This window comes from Trichoderma citrinoviride, assembly GCF_003025115.1.
Source record: "Trichoderma citrinoviride strain TUCIM 6016 unplaced genomic scaffold BBK36scaffold_13, whole genome shotgun sequence".
In the NCBI taxonomy this organism is placed as follows: domain Eukaryota; kingdom Fungi; phylum Ascomycota; class Sordariomycetes; order Hypocreales; family Hypocreaceae; genus Trichoderma; species Trichoderma citrinoviride.
Genome location: NW_020194721.1, coordinates 725,171 through 743,075, shown reverse-complemented (window position 1 = coordinate 743,075; position 17,905 = coordinate 725,171). Strand labels below are relative to the sequence as shown.

General features: G+C 54.2%; 4 protein-coding genes across 4 annotated transcripts; 2 read left to right on the top strand and 2 right to left on the bottom strand.

Moving 5' to 3' along the window:
* Nucleotides 1-4,410: 4,410 nt before the first annotated feature.
* On the bottom strand, nucleotides 4,411-7,249 carry BBK36DRAFT_169831 (hypothetical protein). The gene is given in 8 exon segments (XM_024897829.1): nucleotides 4,411-4,957; nucleotides 5,012-5,116; nucleotides 5,166-5,875; nucleotides 5,928-6,062; nucleotides 6,112-6,272; nucleotides 6,332-6,668; nucleotides 6,753-7,060; nucleotides 7,073-7,249. 7 exon segments carry the CDS (start codon nucleotides 6,809-6,811, stop codon nucleotides 4,548-4,550), a joined length of 1,917 nt encoding a protein of 638 aa, XP_024746815.1. The 5' UTR covers nucleotides 6,812-7,060; nucleotides 7,073-7,249; the 3' UTR covers nucleotides 4,411-4,547.
* A 2,646-nt stretch (nucleotides 7,250-9,895) lies between these two features.
* On the top strand, nucleotides 9,896-12,990 carry BBK36DRAFT_1182084 (hypothetical protein; the record flags this gene model as incomplete). The annotated part of the gene is made up of 7 exons (XM_024896291.1): nucleotides 9,896-9,898; nucleotides 10,607-11,160; nucleotides 11,273-11,791; nucleotides 11,846-11,984; nucleotides 12,039-12,118; nucleotides 12,173-12,246; nucleotides 12,301-12,990. 7 exons carry the CDS (start codon nucleotides 9,896-9,898, stop codon nucleotides 12,981-12,983), a joined length of 2,052 nt encoding a protein of 683 aa, XP_024746814.1. The 3' UTR covers nucleotides 12,984-12,990.
* Nucleotides 12,991-14,432: 1,442 nt separating this feature from the next.
* On the top strand, nucleotides 14,433-15,465 carry BBK36DRAFT_1126436 (hypothetical protein; the record flags this gene model as incomplete). The annotated part of the gene is made up of 3 exons (XM_024891380.1): nucleotides 14,433-14,609; nucleotides 14,764-15,321; nucleotides 15,358-15,465. The coding sequence occupies 3 exons, from the start codon at nucleotides 14,433-14,435 to the stop codon at nucleotides 15,463-15,465; spliced, it is 843 nt and encodes a 280-aa protein (XP_024746813.1).
* A 335-nt stretch (nucleotides 15,466-15,800) lies between these two features.
* Nucleotides 15,801-17,824, bottom strand: BBK36DRAFT_1126791 (3-oxoacid CoA-transferase; the record flags this gene model as incomplete). Its single annotated transcript, XM_024891416.1, has 5 exons — nucleotides 15,801-15,935; nucleotides 15,999-16,338; nucleotides 16,409-17,003; nucleotides 17,094-17,378; nucleotides 17,527-17,824. 5 exons carry the CDS (start codon nucleotides 17,822-17,824, stop codon nucleotides 15,801-15,803), a joined length of 1,653 nt encoding a protein of 550 aa, XP_024746812.1.
* Between the last annotated feature and the right edge of the window lie 81 nt (nucleotides 17,825-17,905).

The window sequence follows — 17,905 nt, the reverse complement described above, 5'->3', positions numbered from 1 at the left end:
GGAAGTAGATCGAATTGGCCAATATTACAATGGTTGCTGCCGGCCGGCCGGCCAGGCCGCGGGCCAGACCGATCGAGGCGAGGCTCCCCAGAGTCTAGACTTGTCCAGACTCTCTCTCTCTCTCTCTCTACGCCTGTAGTAAAAGCATAGCGTTACCCAGCCAAGCCCTTGTATGCAGGCAGGCGAAAAGCTGAATGGGATGGGAATTCCCACTTTCGCATGGTCGAGATTTTCCTTTTTTTTTTCTTCTCTTTCTTCTCCATTTTCTCCCTGTTTCTCTTTATTTGCCAGGGTCAATTTTCGCCAATGAGATTCTGCCGTTGCTTGTTTGCCGGCGGCTACAATTGCCTTCTTTCACAGTACGTACTAGTAGTAGTATTGCCATATTTGTAGATATCTGTAGATACTCGTAGAAGGAAATACGCATCCCCGATACGCACGCCTCTCCAAAGAAGGACGCAGCTGCAGGGTCCAGACCGAAAGCGCTGAAAAGCAAACGCTCATTATTACACTCCCCAAGCTTCCTCAGCTTTTCTTTTGCACCCCTTCCATGACCAACTGACCATCGAGTTCGCGCTACTACTGCCATCTGAGCCCCTTGCAATCCAAAAGCAACGCTCATCACGAGGCAGAAACTACCTAAAAAGGACCTGCTTCCAGACCCTCTCATTCTCTCTCTCTCTGTTGTATTTCCGGTGCCCGTTGCTTCGTTGCACTGCCGACCGTTGTTGACAAGCCCGCCACCCCCGGTCTTTGGGCAAGCAATCGACGGTCTAGGCCCCCCGGGACGGCTGGAGAAATCGGGACCGCCTCTGTTCAGAGCGAATGCGATGTCGCTTTCGCTTTGTGGCCTATTACATGAACAGCTTCTTCCCATTATTGTTAGACCGGCGCATTAAGCATCGGAGAGCCGATATGTCAGCTTGGAAACTATTTCACGTAGTCCATTGTAGCTCAAGTTTCGTTCGAAACCTTGTCCCCCGTGGCCGATAGCTTCCCGATTCCGGCCTGCCGAGCCGCCCATTGTTTTTGTCGGTCTGCTTGCCGAGACTTCCATCCGAGTTGTAGTAGTACTACTAGTAGTATTACAGTAGGATTATTCAAAGAGACCTGCTAGAAGGACGGGATAGAAAAACATACTTTGGCCGAGCAACTTCTAGCCCGCTCGTTCGTCGGCGATGCTTATTTCCTGACTGGCTAGCAAGGTCAGACTTCGGCAGCGAGCCTATACTATTCAGAAAAGTTCCCTTGAGATATGTGAGAAAATAACCCCCATGCTTCGATATGCTTGTTGGACGGGCGTTTTCTTGGGTCCGACGGGACGGCACACTCCCCACGCCACTACATATAGTATACTTGGTACTATGTATCACTGCTGTGTTACCACGTTAGTTTATCAAGATATCCGGTATTGGAGAGGAGGCCTACACTTTGGCTTACAACCTTTTCCCCCTTCTGCCTTTGGTAGAAGGGTATCGTGTGTGCTGCGTGTGTGTTATCTGATTTGATGTTTCTCGCTCTCGCTTCGAGTTTAACCTTTGTAGCTAAACAGGCAATTGAAATTCCAGTCTCCATCAAGGGGTGTACAATATACTTTTGCTGTCTGTCTGTCTTGCAACGGGAAGTGGTGGACACATTCCCGCTCCTTCGTTTGAAGCATACGAATACAACACCATCTATCCATGCCTATTCCATTCACTTCCACACAAGATTGTGATGGGAGAAACCATGCAAGCAGGCAAGTTCGCGGGTCCTGGGCACACACAACAACACACGCCCCCCCTCGCCCGGCGGCCCCAGCCCACGTCGCTCCCATATTCCGAGCCCGTTGCGTGTTCTTCCCCCCTCTTCCCCTTCTTCCGGATCGGCTCATACGGCGCGGTCATCGGACGATCTACAAAGTTCCATGCGGGAAAGAACCGACAGGGCAAGAAGATGAAAAATGGTCCAACAAAGTCTGCTGTCAAAGTCTCGCGTGCGGTTCGTCCGGGATGGGGGAGGATGGCCCCGTGCAGGGCTGTGTCAAGTCCCAGCGGCCGTATCGGCCTTGTCCGGCTATTAATGCAATGGCCTGCTGTGTGTTATGTATATATGTTCGTGATATATGATTTCTTCTGCAACTCTTCATGGACGAAATAGGCTGTAAAATGGCATGGGGGACAGTAAAGAAGGGCGTTATCGGCATGCAGATGCATGTAGTCAGAAGACGGAACGGCAAAAAGGCAAGCAAAAAACGACAAGGCAAAAGCGGTATGTAGATGTAGCATAGCATTGCCAAAAAAAACGTCTGTAGCCATCGTGGCTGATGATAAGCAAGAACGCGCACTTCAAAAAGCAACTGGGATTCAAACCCCAGCTTTCTGTCAGCTTTGGCGGTTTTCTTCAACGAGGCGGCCACTAGCAGGAACCGGGAACCGCTTTTTTTTCTTTCTTTCTTCGGTTCCCCAAATCGCCCGCCTGCGCCCTCTTTCTCTTCAGCCCGTTCCGCGGGCTCGCTTGCGGGATGTTGCTATTTGTGAACAGGCTGTCATGTCGCAGGGTCTTGGGTTCTTTTTTTTCAGCTGGCTACTTGCATGTACGTGAACCCGGGGTCTTGGGAACTTTGGTGATGCGATCTGCTGGGGTCTCTTTTCACCCAAGGATATTGTTGAACGCCTGGCGTTCTATTTAGAACAAGTTCGTTATGGACTTGTCAGGTAATGATGACTCATCGGAAGTAATAATGGAGGCAATGCCCGGCCGGAGGAGGTGAGGCGATATACGGAGTCGGAGTCGGCTGTGAAGGGGCTTTTGGCGATGCCGTGCCGTTGTGGGGGGTTCGCCACTCATCTTCCCTCTTCAGTGCTTGTGGTTGATTCTGAATACGCCGTTTCGTTGAGGCTTTGTTGTGTTCTTTGAGTCATCGGGATTGTTTCTCATTTGTAAGGGCGTGTGATGACGGGCTTTGAGCGGGTTCGGACTCATGCCGAATAGTGATTATTGATTCATGGTTTTACTGTTATGATGCCGTTTCTGGTGCAAGTCCTTGCTGACTGAGAGTGTGAGAAACGAGATATTCGGCAGAGAAGTCAATTCTGAATCTTAAATACTCATTGTCGCTATAGGGAAGCCAATTGGAACAGCATCTTCCCAACATGTATTCCGGGTAGGCAGGAGAAGTTTTATAATGCCCACTGCTAAGCCCGTCTTACGGCTTATACTTTGTAAGGTGTACACTTTTGACGTCTTATGGTTTGGGCGGGACCCCGTCTGGCAGCTTCGTCTGGCGGGTGGAAGTGGTGGGCTTTGACATGGGTGTTATAGCTCTGGTAGTTGTTGGAGCGTATTGTATTCTGCAAGGCTGGGTGTCGGAGTCGGGTTGGTAGCGGTTTCATCTCAAGATGGCTTTGAGCGTTTCCTAAGTGATTTGAATGCAATGACTTGCATGTCTCCTTCATGGAAAAGCTTTCCGAGGAATTATATGCCGGTTTGCCTCTTAAAGTTTGATATAGGTACGCTGAGATGGTGATGAGGCGCGAAGTACGGTATTATACCTTGCTTACCTTTTGTGTTAGTTGAAGCTGAGAGACGTCGAATCTTCTATATTGAAGCAAACGCAGGGGTGGCCATGTATTGTTCTAAACACCACAATGCCTGCATGCTTCTTAGACGTCAATCTCAAGGAGTCTGTCTATTGTATTAATCACTAGAGGTGGGAAAAGCATCCTCCTCAAAGACGACATCTCACGCAGAAGCATCACCACAGCTTGAGCGCATACGTGATCACGAAGGATGCCTTGTGAATTTCGATCACAGTGCATTCCACTTCAGTCATCTTGATGCCAGAAGTTTCACGAGTGCATTGATTCCCACCATACTTGAGCTCTGGATCCATTCAGTCCAGCTCCAGAGGTGAACTCGATGAATTGATAACTTCCGCCTCAAGCATATTCGTTAGGGTACTGCTTTGGGATACCTTGATAACAAAACTAACCTTTGTCATTTGCCTATCCCTCAAGAGCCTCTCCTTCAGCCATTAATCCCGGATAACAACCGGGAATGACCAACCCCAAATTCTGTGAACATGTCTTCCATAGCTCTTACATCACAGCCTTGAAAAGAAACCTGCCGACTGTAACAAACCTCCTCCTGATCAGACGCCATAACCGACAACCTCGAACATGACCAGGCAGTCTCAACTAGCGATCCGCAGCGCTACATTAGACGAGCTTCAAGTATTACGACTGAAGCAAACATGATACAAGTTTCACCTCAAGACGTATAGTTCAGGATAGCTCCGACGCTTTATTTTCAACACATGAATCAAGTAGTAGCATGAAAATTCATTGCTCAACCAGACGCTGACTATCCCCGTCTCCGTGCCTGACGCAGTTCACGCAAGACGAGATTCACAGCAAAGGGTCCCATGTCCGTCATCTATCCAAGCATAGCTCCGTAATATAGATTCATCCATCATAATGCATCAGTCAAGGTACAAAAATAAAGTGGTATCATATCACCTAAATCTCCATCCATCATTGCCGCAAGGGCAATCAACGTCCATTAACTTAGACACTTCCGGCATCCGTCTGCTCCGCGTTCTGATCATGGTACAGCTGGGGGCAGGGGCCATTCTTCTGGAAGAGGACATAGCGCTTGGTCCACCACGGCAGCACCTCGGTGAGCTGGTACTTCGCGTGTCGGCGGTCCGAAACACTAAAGACGTAGTCGAGCTCTTCGAGCGTCTTCTGCTTTGTCTCAGGGACAAAGAGGAAGATGAGGGCGAGGGCAATCAGGTTGAGGCCGGCATAGAAGCTGAAAGCTCCGGTGGCGGTCATGGCGGTCAACATTCGGGGAAAGGTCAGAGAAAGGACAGAGGCCCAGAAGTTGTTGGTGGCAACAGCCCAAGACATGCCAATCTCACGATGGGACAGAGGGAAGACTTCCGCAGAGTACATGAAGGGGACGGGACCCTCGCCTATTGATCAGTCAGTAAATGATTGCTGAGTTCAAAGGCCGGACAAGAGCATACCTGGTGAGTAGAAAGCGGCAAACAGGTAGACAAAGGTAGCGACGGTCGCAATTCTGGGAGTACTGTTGACGACACCAGGCTCGATGAGGTAGCAGAGACCGGCAGCTGTGAGAGTCAGCACACGATTCAGACAGGTGTATGGATTGCCACATACCAAGCAGAGTCCAGAACATGTTGGGAAAGGTAAAGAGAAGCAGAGCTCGTCGACCAAAGGTGTCAATCGTCCACACAGCAGGCCAAGCAAACAGAAAGTTGATGATGCCAAAGCCAAAGCTAGCCCACAGAGCGGTGTAGTCGGAGATACCGCTCTGCTTGAAGATGGTGCTGGAATAGAAGGAGATGATGTTGATACCGCACATCTGCTGGGCAATCATGACGATACCAGAGGCCCAGGTGGCGCGGCGGATGCGAGGGATGGTGAAGAGCTCAATGAAGCGTGTGAACATGTTGTTGGTCACCTTGAGGCCGGCCTTCTCCACAAGAAGCACTTCCTGATCGAGGAGGCATTGGATATAGTAGAGATCTCTGGCGGCCTGAACGGGACTGTTTCGAAGCCGCAGGAGAGATTTCCAGGCCTTCTCGTGCTTGCCCTTCTTCATGTACCATCGAGGGCTTTCGGGGCAAAAGTACGTGCCGATGACGAGGGGAACAGCGGGAATGAATGCAGACGCAAGCTGGAGACGCCAAGCAATGTCGCCGACTTTGCCAACAGCGAGGTTGGCACAAGTTCCCAAGAAGATACCGAACGCAGTCCACACCTGCCAAGACATGACGAGGCCACCTCGAATGGAAGGCGGGGCATTTTCGGCGGAGAAGACGGGAACAGTCACTTCCTTCAAGCCCATGCCGATACCGAGAAGCATACTACTACCTGTGAGCAGCCAATCCGCAACGAGGAGCAGTCTGTGATACATACCGACAAGCAGCCAGTTGTCCCCATGTCTGGGAGAGGGCCATGCCAAAAGGAGCGAGGAGAGAGAAGATGGCACCCAAGAAAATGGTACCACGGCGACCAATCCAGTCGTTGAGGGGATCAGAGACCCATCCCGCGCTAGAAAATGTCAGCAGTGAATCTATGAGAAAGGCGGTGGCCAACATACAACAGGCAGATTGTGATGTAAGGCAGGGAGTTGATGAAACCGATGATCCAGCTGTTGGTTGCACACTGGCCGGCGTTGGCATCGGGGCCGCAAGAGGAGCCGGCGGCGTCCGGGATACCGAGAGCATCAGGGAAAGACAAGTTGGCGCCGTTGGAACCAGTCTACAAGCCGGTTAGAAAGCGGAATAGGAGAGGCATGGCCGTTCATGTTGTTAACTCACTTGATCCCAACCTTGAATGGCGGCAGCAATGGAGCTGAGGCCGATCGTGTAGTAAAGAGCCCAAGGGTGCTTCCATCGATGTGTCACTTCCTCTCTCAAGGCTTGCTTCTCCTCCTCTTCCAGCTCGCTCAGGCTCTCAAAGCCAGCAGGGTTCTGGGCAACGAGGGCTCCCTTCTCCAGGACAGGGAGGATGTCGCTGGGCAGGCCCTTGGAGCGCTGGAATTCTCGGACATTGGCGAGGAGAGTCTCTCGAGGAATTCCCTTCAGGGGGTTGCGGATCTCGCCTTCGAGGTTGTCGGTCAGAGCAGCAAGCTTTTCGGCAGTAGAGTCGTGAACCCTGTGAGAAGAAGCGTGTTAGTCAACCCCTTTCCGCCGCGAACAAGGCACGTGGGCGGCAACAATGTCCGACGCGATGACTTACATCTTCTCATTGTGCTCAGGATAGGCCACGTCTGCGGCAATCTTATCGTCTGAAGCCATTGTGCTGTAGCCACGTGGTGTGCCGGCAAGTCAATGATTCACAGACTGAAGCGAGGAGGAGAGACACCAGTTGAAGCAGCCACGGCTAGTAAGAGACAAGGAGAAGAAGAAGAAGAAGCGCTGTGCCCTGCATGAGGCAAAGGTTTCATCCGGAGATGGGCGAGACCGCGTCGAGATATATATACCGTCGTGCGGCAGACGCCCGGATCAGCAACGGGCAATGCAATGCAAGCCCCCATGGCCAAGGACCTTGTACAGGACCTTGTACCACCACGACTAATCTCTCCGTCCTGACTTACGGAGGACACGAGAACATGGTGCCATCCTGCAAAATTTTGAGGGGCCCCAGACAGAAACCAGGATCGTCTCCCCACGACACGCCGCCGTTGGCCGGTTTGGGGAAAGAATCTGGAGGGTTGAGCTTGGGGTTGTGGAGGCCAAGAGTGGCTTCAGTCCCGATCCCTGCACCTGATCATGGTGGAGGGACAGGGACGAGTGAAGAGGGAGGGTACAAGGAGGGCAGTTGCGATGATTTCCGAGGGACGGAGTTGCCCAACCAGGCTCTAACACGAGGCATCGCCAAGTCACAGCATCACTGGGCGGCAGTTGGGACAGCTGCCGTTAGCCTTCGGCTCTTGGCCAAGTACCCATCAAGTACCGGCCCGGCCAAGGCCTCGCGCCAGCAGGTACAGCAGGTAGGGCAGGTACAGCCGGAGGATTTTGATGTCACAGACTCGCCAGGAAGGGGCAAGGCGCGCACGAGGCGTCGAATGGGGAGGCGCTTGGCTCCAGCCCAAGAGCACAGATGAGGTTAGGTCTAGGCAGCAGAATAAAAATTGGCAAGGGCAACGGACTTTGAAGGCGTTGAGCTTGTTTTCTGTGGCAGGTGGCGCCGGGCAGCGATAGCCGTTTGATTCTGGAAGACGGGAAGGAAGCAGCGGTGATTCGGCTGCTGCTTGGAAAAGTTGGAGCAGATACACGCTCCGTAAGGTACATCACCCATGAAAATCTCACACTAGCGATGCTCACGACAGGGACTGAATCTGTATGCTTAAATGGACTTCCAAGTCCTCAACGCATGTAAGTCTGCTGTGGAGGTTCGCGATGGCCGTTGCTGATGTGCGGCACACCTCCAGAGTCTGGAGAAAACAGCCCGCCCCCAGATGGAGATGGCCTCGTCTGTGGTGGAGCTGTGGAGAGCCCGGCTTTTTTTCTTTTGTTCTTCCATGAGGTGGAGCGTCAGCCTCTTTTCTCAACCCCTTACATGGCGGCATGGCCCAAGTGTTGCTTGAGAGACTCAAGTGGGCCTCGTCCCATTGACTTTTGCAAGCGCAAATAAGACAGAAACCACCAGAGACAAGCTTTGACTCGGGCATTGTTCGACGACGAAGACGCCTGTTCACGCTGTTGGCCCTTGGAGCCGAAAACGTGAGGTGGAGATGCGCCCACCACGAGCACGAACTGTTGACAAACAAGAAGCGAATCCCTGCAGCCACCACCTGGCGATTCAACGACCGAACCGGCAGCCGGTGGCGACGATCTTTGGTCGTGATGCCCTCATCATCGGCCTCGCCAGCCGTCATCAAGCAGGATGCCGTACATTATGGCCAAGGCCGTAAGATTGCACTAACGCTTGCGGTGTGTCACATGCGATCCCAAGTCTCTCTATGGCTTGCGCTGAAGCAGTACAAATGCGACGATCCGCCCTCTGGCGTGATGCGACGCTGTGAGGTGAGAGAGACGGGGAGAGGCTTCCCGACGGCAGTGGTTGCACAAACAAATCTCACAGACCGCCCGGACTACAAAGACACGAAGGTGGACCGCTGGAAGAAAAAATCAAAACATCAAACGTCCAGACTCTTGGGATCCAGGCAGCAGTTTAAGGGAATGGGGAAATGCGGGTGGTTTGGACGCCATGTGGCTCTTCTCTCCAGCTTCTCCAACTTCTCCGTGTCGACGGCTCCATTTCAACCGACTGGTTAGTCATTAGCCCGCAAACGGCAATGTGCCAATTATTCCCTCTTTGTTGCCCGAGTGGGCTGTGGGCGGGCAGGCCGAAACTGACCAAGGAGACTGCAGGTGGTACGAAGTCGAAGCATGCTTCCGAAGGGATTCGCACACGAGACATCTCTTCATCTCCAACGTTTGGCCAACCCAGCAGATGAATTCCTCGTTACGGCCTCGCTTCTTTGAGCCTATTTCGCAACGGCGTGGATCTTCACTTTCCCCGCGGACTAACGACTAGCCCTCCCGGACTGGCTGGAGAGTCGTCTCGAGGGTTGTATCACCTGACTTCCGAGTTTGGAGCATTTGTCATCTCATCGGACGGTTTCCCCCAGCTCAGGCAAGCAGAGACCGTTGACACAAATTCGCGAATAGGAACAGCTGAACCTCACCCGCAGCCGCGGAGCCAGGGCCGCGTTGAAAGGGGGGCTTAGCTTCAGTGCCCCCCGTCGCGGGATAAAACTTAGTGGTGAGCTTATTGTCCAACTTTCTGCGCTCGAACTTGACCTGTCAAGGGACAAATGCCCGTCGGAGGGGAGGGCGAGATGAGATCTTACTCTCCCAGCTTTCTTCACAGAAAGTCCGGCTTCGCCACCGAGGAGACAACCAGGAGTCCTTGTTTCAGACGCACAATGCGCGGGGGAATCACACTTCAGAGCAACATCACTGGATGCCCATACGAAGAAGGGACAAGGGGCTCTCTTGATCGCCGTCTGAAATGCCCCCGGTGCCGACGAGAATGCTACGTCCATGGGAGTGATACGGCTAACACGGCCAGAAGAGCCGGCGATAATCTTAGCAACCTGGACTGTCTCTGTGCGAATACAGCAAGGATTCATCACCTGCAGAATAATAGCCTCAAAACTCCCCGAGGCGGCAATATGTGTTGGACCTTGCCGTCGCTGCTACATACTAATCTGCGTGTCTGCTCGAGATGCCTCGCTCTTCGGCCCTAGGAAGTCGGCACTTGGAAGTTGGCCGTCCGCTGGCCGAAGAACTTCTGAGTTGCGACGCAATCTTGCGTCCAGAGGGGACGGCCTGATAGCAAACAAGGGAAGCTGAGTGAGCCAGGATGTAACCATGGCGCCATGCATTCCTTGTCGAATCGCAGCCTGGAAGCAGCAAGATGGCATCGAGATAGTAGCCTTGACAGCGCCAGTTTTTATGCACCGTCTCCTGGAGGGCCTGCCCCGGATAGCCGGCATTCGGCATTCGGTAAAGGCTGGACTATTCCGATTTTTTTTTCTTACCCACGCTGACCTGGCTCTCTCTCAACTCCTTCGACGATGGCTTGGACGGGACAGAAGCGGGTTAGCCCGCCCAAAGTTACGTATACCGTGGACATTTGTGCACTGTGAAATGCGCCTCCTTCGTGAGTGACCCGTGATGGTCCGTCTATCAACCTGCCGCTCCCCGAATCCCAGCCAGGAGTCTTGCTCAACAAACCTTTCCACTTCTTCGCTAGACGGAGCATCTTAGATGTTAGTGCGCCTCGAGGCGTTGCCAACTTGCTAGAAGGGCGACTCGACTTCTGTAGGCCCAACCATGACGGAGCAGCCACCGCGTCCGAAGCAGGCCGCATGCCTGGTGTGCAGGCGCAGCAAGATCAAGTGCGATTGGATGCCCTACGAGGCCAAGTGTAGACGCTGCATTCACCTGAATTGCGAGTGCATCCGCCCAGAGTTCCATCCCGGCCGGCAAAAGGGCATCAAGAAGCAAGCCTCCCCTAACACGTCCAGAAATCCCCATACTCTCTTTATAGATCAGCGACTGACCGGGTAGTAAAGCAAGCGGGTTGGGCTCGACAAGGCACTGTATCAGCTGCAGCAGGCTGTCAAGCGCGTCAAGTCGGGAGAGGCGCGAGGCGCCGAGGAGAGGAGCATTGTGGCCAGCCTGAGACAGTTGCTGGACGACGTAGAAGGAAACGAGGATGCGGCCGAGCACTCGTCGAGGCAGGGCTCGCGTAGCAACACGCAGGAGGAGGAGGGTGGCTCGACCTCGAGCGACCTCGACGAGGACAACGACAACGAGAACGACAGCGCGGGCAACCGATCCATGGCCGACTTTGTGCAGCGCACCGAGGAGAGCCTGGCCATTGACGACGCCGAGAACCCTCTGCAGCTGCTGGCGCGCGCGTCTTACTTCCACCCGAGTGATCGCCGGAGCCGAAATTCGCCCCAGAGCCAGCGGCAGCACGACGCCGCGTCGTCGAAGCAGGATCCCGAATCGACCCGAGTCCAGCAGTTCTTCTCACAGGCCAAGGTGAAGCTCGACATTGGCGAGGACCTCGACCCCATCGACTTGGGGCTCGTCACCATGGACGAGGCCGAGTCGCTGTTTAACTAGTAAGACAAGCTACCCTTCCCGGTGGAGCAGCCTGGTTGCTCCCGGCTTGGCATTGCACGGGAGGCGATGGAGGGAACAAGGAGAAGCACGTTGAGGCTCATGATTCGGTAGCTTTTATTCCAAGCTCGTGCACACGCGGTGGGGCCTCTCTCCCCGAGTCCATACGGCCACTTACACCCGCAGCCGATCTGCGTTCCTCTTTACGACGGTCATGGCGGCGTCTACGCTCTTCATGCCCTCTGCGGGCCCGCTGTCCAAGAGGCTGTTTAACCATGTCAAGATGCTGGCTCAGAAGGTAACGAACGACAAGTACAAGTCGGTAGAGATTGTCTTGGCGTTCATGACCCACATCCCCTGGATATTCCCGGGAGACCACACGATGGATGACGAGACGTGCATGTACATCTCGATGGCGACAACCATTGCGTTTGACCTGTCTCTGCATAAGGTGCTGATGCCCATGGATGTCTTGGAGTCGTCGACGACGGTATCAAAGGGAGAGTGCCTGGACCCACGGACCGCCCTTGCCATTGATGGGTTTCCAGACGTAGACCCGTGGTCCGAGCAGGGCCAGCTGTTGCTGCGAGCGCGGGAGCGATGTTACATTTCGCTCTTTGTCGTGGAGAGAGGGTGAGTGCCAAGTCTCCCCTTCCATCTGACCCTCGGCTAACACAGTGATTTTAGAATGGCGCTGGCTCGCGGTAGACCCTTCATGATTCCAATTACACGGAACATCAAGGATTGCGACACGTGGCATAGATCGCCCATAGCAGACGAGCAGGATGGGCCTGTAGCATCCATGGCTGTCATGAGACGGAACTTGGTAAGACTGCGATGCCATTCCCTTTCGATGTTCTTTGTATGCTGACTTTTGCAGGATGGGCTTTTCAACACAGTCCGGGCACTTTGCGACGGCTCTCAGAACAGCAACAGTGACGGGTCATTAGTGGCTCGGTCGTAAGTCGTCGCCCGCGTTTACTTGTAGCAGCAGAATTACTAAGTGATGCACAGGATTCAAGGAGCTATAGAAAGGTTCTTCGATCAGTGGCTAGCGGAATGGGGCATGATGATTGGTTTAGGTCCTGGTAGGTTTTCGATTGCATTGTCCAGGGAGCATCACCTACTTACTGCAGCCGCAGAACGTCGCCTCCCGCCATATGTAGACATTCTCGTCGCTCACACCCGCCTCTCGACGTACGGACGCATCATCAACCACCCGACGGCGCCTGTCGAGGTCCGCATCTTTTTCCGAACCGCTGGGTTATCGGCAGCGCTGAACGTGATGAGGGCCGCGATTCAGGGAGAGTCCCAACTGCAGTCGATGCCCAACAACACGGCCATTATGATTTCGTTTGCGGCGTGCTTTGCTTTGAACATTAGCGCGTATGCTCCAGACGGCTCCGGGCTTGCACCGAGCATCAGGAGGTTGATCGAAGAGGCCATTGGCGTGTTGGAGCGGATCGGAACAATCACTCCTCATCGCAACGGGCTCTCAGTGCTGTATGGGAAGCATCTCCGGCATCTGCTACGGATATCGGGATCGTCCAAGGGCATCCGACCGCCCAAGGCGCAGCGGACAACGCCGTCGTCATCGGAGCCGATGCAGGATACGCCGCCGGCGCTGCCGAGCAGCTTCATGGACCAGCAGATGCTGTGGCCCGACATGGTGCAGTTTTCGACCATGTCGGACGACCAGATTGCGCAGGTGTTGAATCAGCCGGGCAACGTGTTTGAGCCGTCGTCGTCGTTTGGGGGCAACATGTCGTGGGAAGAGATGAACAACTTTGACTGGCTGAACTGGCCGGCTTTCAACGCGAATTAGCGGGATTGCATAGGGAATCGTGGCGAGGATCTGGTTGGGCGGCGGATAGGGATTTTGTTTGGGAGTGAGCGAAAGGGCATGAATCATCTGTTTTATTTCTCTGTTTCGTCTTGATTGATCCAATTGATTCAATCGACCAACGAAAGCTTCATTGACTTGGCAAGATGGGTTCAGTAGCGGTAGCGACAGCGAAGCATATGTGCTGCGAAGCCAGCGCCGATAGGTATTCGAAGAGGTAAAAGACAAGAGTGTAAGAGGCGAAGCGCGTCAGACGCCCAACTTGGGCCGCGTTATATATGTAAGAATGGCGAATTGATCAACCGAAACATGTACAGAACAAACACAAAAAGTCATACGATTTCTTCCCAACGAGCCCTTGAGCAAGTTATAACACGCGTACTACTTGTTATACCCAAGGTAAGGTAGTTGAAGCAAGCAACCCCCAAGACTATAACATGCATGCATGCAGCCGAGCGGAAACCTTGGGCAGGCGAATGGAACATGGAAACAGCTTGGCGGGAACTCGGGTTGTGGGGGGGTGGCTGAAGTCGGCATTCAGATGTGTGTTCCGCCTGCTTGGGACTTTTTCGGAGGTTTTTTTTTGGTTGATGGGGTTTTGGAGATTGCAGATTTATGCGGCTTTGTTATGTCTGTTTTGTATCTTGAATAGACTCGGCTTTTGAGGCTTTGTTTTCTTGGGTCGTGGTTGTTTGGGTTGGGGGGGTTGTGAGGATTGGGTTGTATGATAGATATGCGGTGATGGAGTTTGGGGTTGGTCTTTGGTTTGGGTACTTGAGTTATGTTAACGGCCGTACCTTGATGACTCTGGCATACTTATCGCAAGTTATGTAAGTAAATCATTTCTTTGAGCAGAGCAGGTTAGTAGGTATGTTTTGCAGGGCTAGATGGACTGAGCTGAGCTTCCCAGTCTCTTCTCTTCCATCTTGCATAAAATCCCCGTCTGTATACGACTGTATCTTGCGCAACTCTAATTTCTTAATAGCCGAGGCCCGGCGCAACGGGGGACAATCAATCGATCTGACGCGGTTTTGCGGGTTGTCTTAGTGGGGAACGGGGGGGTTGAAAGTTCCATTTTTACCTCCGATTCCTTTGCGTAGAGTACCTTGGGTATCTCTTCGGAATCGATTGAGGCGGCTTTTGAAAGGCCGTGGACTGATTAAAGAGAAGAGAGAGAGAGATTTAGAGAGAGAGAGAGAGAGAGAGACTGTTTTAGTCATGACGAGGGAGGGTGAGAAGAGAAATGTGCAGGAGCAGTCGGAATTACATGTAGCCGTGGCCAAACCAACACCACGACACTCACCATCCGCTTCCATCTCACCAGCTTCACCTTTAACTCCTCCTCCTCCTCCCTCATCCTCGCCATCTTCATCATCATCATCATCATCAGCAGCAGCTTTGAGTGACAAGAGACGCCGACGACGACACACAATGTCGAAGCTCTCGCCCAGCCTCAAGGCGCTCATCAACGCGCCCTTTGCACGGCCCGGGCCTCACAGGATCGCAAAGGGCGCTGCGGCGGCGGCGGCCGTGGGGGATTTGTTCCGGGGGATTGCGGGCGAGGCGAGGGGGAACGGGGTTGGTGCGAGGGCGTGGCTGGCGATATCTGTGAGTTTGACTTTTCTTTCTTCCAGGGTTTCTGAGTTGTTGTTTTTTTTTTGGGTGGTCGAGGGTTTTAGTATGGGGATGATGAGGGGCTGAAGGTCCAGATGAAGATGAAAGGTTGAATATGAGGGAAACTTACATGATATCATGGGCTTAGGCTGCTGCCACGTTTACGCTCAACTCTCCCGATGCGCTATCTATCCTGCACAACGTCGCGTCGGCGGAGCGAGGGGATTCCCAGGCGGCACAAGTCCGCACGGCAGAGTTCATCCGCGAAGTCGGCCTCAAGTGCATCTCCTTCAACGGCATCCCGCGCACCATCAACTGCCTCAACGCCTTCCACGCATCACTCCCCCAAGGCATATCCTCTTGCTTGTCAACCAAGCCCTCCCGCACCCTCAGGTCAGACAACGTCGAGAGGGTAAAGAGCCGGGGAAGAGGGCTGTGGGACTCGATTTACGCCCCCTTTGAAGACAAGCTCGTCGACAAGCTGGGGACTTCGCACCCCGACCTGCCCGTGGTGATATTGAACTGCCATTACGGACCGCTGCTGTCTGATCCCGAGGGCGAGGACAGAGGCGTGGGGAGGGTGATGACGAGCCTTGTGGCGGTTGCGAGCCTGAGGGCGCAGACGGGGGTTGGGCCGCAGGTGCTCTCGCACGTGTTTGGGCTGCGCAAGGCTGTGGACGATGGGTCCTTTCGGGGGGATCTGGAGGTGCAAGGGGGAGGGGAGGAGGAGAGGGTGAGCGAGGAGGGGGTGAGGTGGCTTGCGGGGGACGAGGGCGGGGAGTGGGTGTTGAAGACGGTGGATAGGATTGTGGAGGGTTTGGGGGGGAGTAACTTTGCGGCGAAGCTGTGATGTTGCCGATAGAACTATGGCTGTATTTTCAGACACGTATAGAGTGGTGGATCTTGAGCAATCATGTGTAAACAAACAAGCCAGCTGTTGTTTTAAAACTATATAGTATTTATAGATCTTACAAGCCAACACTTGTACATTGTACGCTGAATGCCACTGTGTCCAGACATCTGTAAACCGCCGTATGTACTGATCCCAGCCATGCGTCTATCCAGTATGCCTTTCATAAACGCAGAAAAGAAAAATACCATGTTTTCCCTTTGCGGATATCTCCTCCTCTTATGTATGTATGCCTTCCCAATCCGTTTCGTTTCTAACCCTTTTATTGTACATCTCTATTCCATGCTGGTAATAACGTCCGCAACATCAAACGGCGCATCCGTTTTGCTCTTGACCTCCTCGACGGTCACGCCCGGCGCTAGCTCAGTGAGCGTCAAGGTGCCCTTTTCGCGATCAACTTGGAAGACGCACTGCAAATTCCCGTTAGCAAAACTCGTGCATAAGCAAGTAGAATCAGGGGAAGGAAAACTCACCAAATCAGTAATGATGGTGCTGACGCACCGCGCGCCGGTAAGGGGCAGGCTGCACTGCTTGACAATCTTGGACGAGCCGTCCTTGCAGAGGTGCTCGGTGGCGACGATGACCTTTGTGTTCTCCGGGTTGGCGACGAGGTCCATGGCGCCGCCCATGCCCTTGAAGAGCTTGCCCGGGATCATGAAGTTGGCGAGGTCGCCCGCGGCGCTGACCTGGAGGGCGCCGAGGATGGACACGTCGACGTGGCCGCCGCGGATCATGCCAAAGGACTCGGACGAGTCAAAGGTCGAGGCGCCGGGGACGAAGGTGACGGTCTCCTTGCCGGCGTTGACAAGGTCGCTGTTTTCAAAGACATTAGCTTCGACTGATTCCTTTTCGTCTTAAAAAGCATCAAGGGGGGACAACTTACGCATCGACCTCCTCGAGCGTGGGATGAGGGCCCATGCCCAGCAGTCCATTCTCACTCTGCAGCCACACCGTCCTCTCCTTGGGAATAAAGTTGGCCGCCATCGTCGGGATGCCCACGCCCAGGTTGACGTAGTATCCCTCCTTGAGCTCCTTGGCCGCCCTCTTGGCGATCCTCCTCTTGCGCTCGCTGCCCTTCTTCGCCGCGGCCGCGCCGTCGTCCTCCTCCCGCAGCTTGAGCGTCTCAACCTGCTTCTCGACCGTCGCCTGCACGACGCGGTCCACGTAGATGCCCGGCAGGTGCACGTCGTCCGGGTCGATGTCGCCCACGGGCACAATGTGCTCGGCCTCGACAATGGTCAGCTTGGCGGCCTTGGCCATGAGCGGGCCGAAGGCGCGGGTGGTGCGCCGGAAGACGCAGTTGCCGGCCGTGTCGGCCTTGTAGGCGCGCAGGATGGCGACGTCGCCGGGGAGGGCCGTCTCCATGAGGTACAGCTTGCCGTTGAAGGAGCGGGTTTCGCGCCTGTGGCCGTTTTCGAGGGGGGCGCCGCCGGAGGGGTTGTTGCGGATGGGGATCTGGCCTTCTTGGAGGAGGGTGTCTGCCAAATTCACAGTCAGCTTTCTTTACTTTTTTTCTGCAAGTGAGGGGAATTATGTGACGATGGGATAAGGCAGGGGAGGAAACGTACGGGCTCCGGTGGGCGTGTAAAAGGCGGGAATGCCCGCGCCGGCGGCCCTCAGGCGCTCGGCCAGCGTGCCCTGGGGACACAGCTCGACGGACAGCTTGCCCTCGATGTAGCCCTTTTCGAGGACCTTGTTGCCGCCCGTGTAGGACAGGATGAGGTTGTCGATCTGGCCGGACTCGGTGAGGTGGGAGAGGCCGCCGCGGCCTTCGAGGCCGGCGTTGTTGGAGACGGCTGTGAGGGAGTGGAGGGATTCGCGGCCTCGGCGGTGCAGCGCTTGGATGAGGGTTTCTGAATGGACGATTTGTTAATTAATCTATTTTCTTTGTTTTTCCCAATGATATCGTTGGGTGTTGCGATGTGGTCTCGCCATCGGGGTGACCGATGTAACGGGAATCACGAGATGGCGACTTATACGGGACGATGATTGCTAACGTACCTGCAATACCACACAGCCCGAATCCCGAGCTCAACAGGACGGAACCGCTCTTGACGTCGGCGACGGCCGCATCAGCGCTCTCGACGACTTTTGACTTCGGCCGGACTTGTGACTGTTGCTGTTGGGAGAAGCGGAAAGCTGTCGTGGAGAGGAATCTGCCCCTCGGGCGGCTGACTTGGATTCTAGGAGTCTGGAGGAGCTGTGCCGAGACGGTGGTGATGAGGGAGCGGGCGCATCGCGGTGAGGCTCGTGGCAGGGCTGCCTTGGGGTTCATCGGTCGGCGTAATACGGTGGCCATTGTTGTGCTTTTCGAGGTGTGTTGAAAATGGGTATGGAAAAAAAAATGTGGTCGTCGTTGGTATTTGTATAAGATGATGCA

Excerpts from the sequence above, each read along its gene's own strand:
- BBK36DRAFT_169831 (XM_024897829.1), bottom strand. The coding sequence starts at position 6,811 with ATGGCTTCAGACGATAAGATTGCCGCAGACGTGGCCTATCCTGAGCAC. Across the intron at positions 6,273-6,331 it reads CCATTCAAGGTTGGGATCAA|ACTGGTTCCAACGGCGCCAA; the intron begins GTGAGTTAACAA and ends ACCGGCTTGTAG. Across the intron at positions 5,876-5,927 it reads GGACAACTGGCTGCTTGTCG|TATGCTTCTCGGTATCGGCA; the intron begins GTATGTATCACA and ends CACAGGTAGTAG.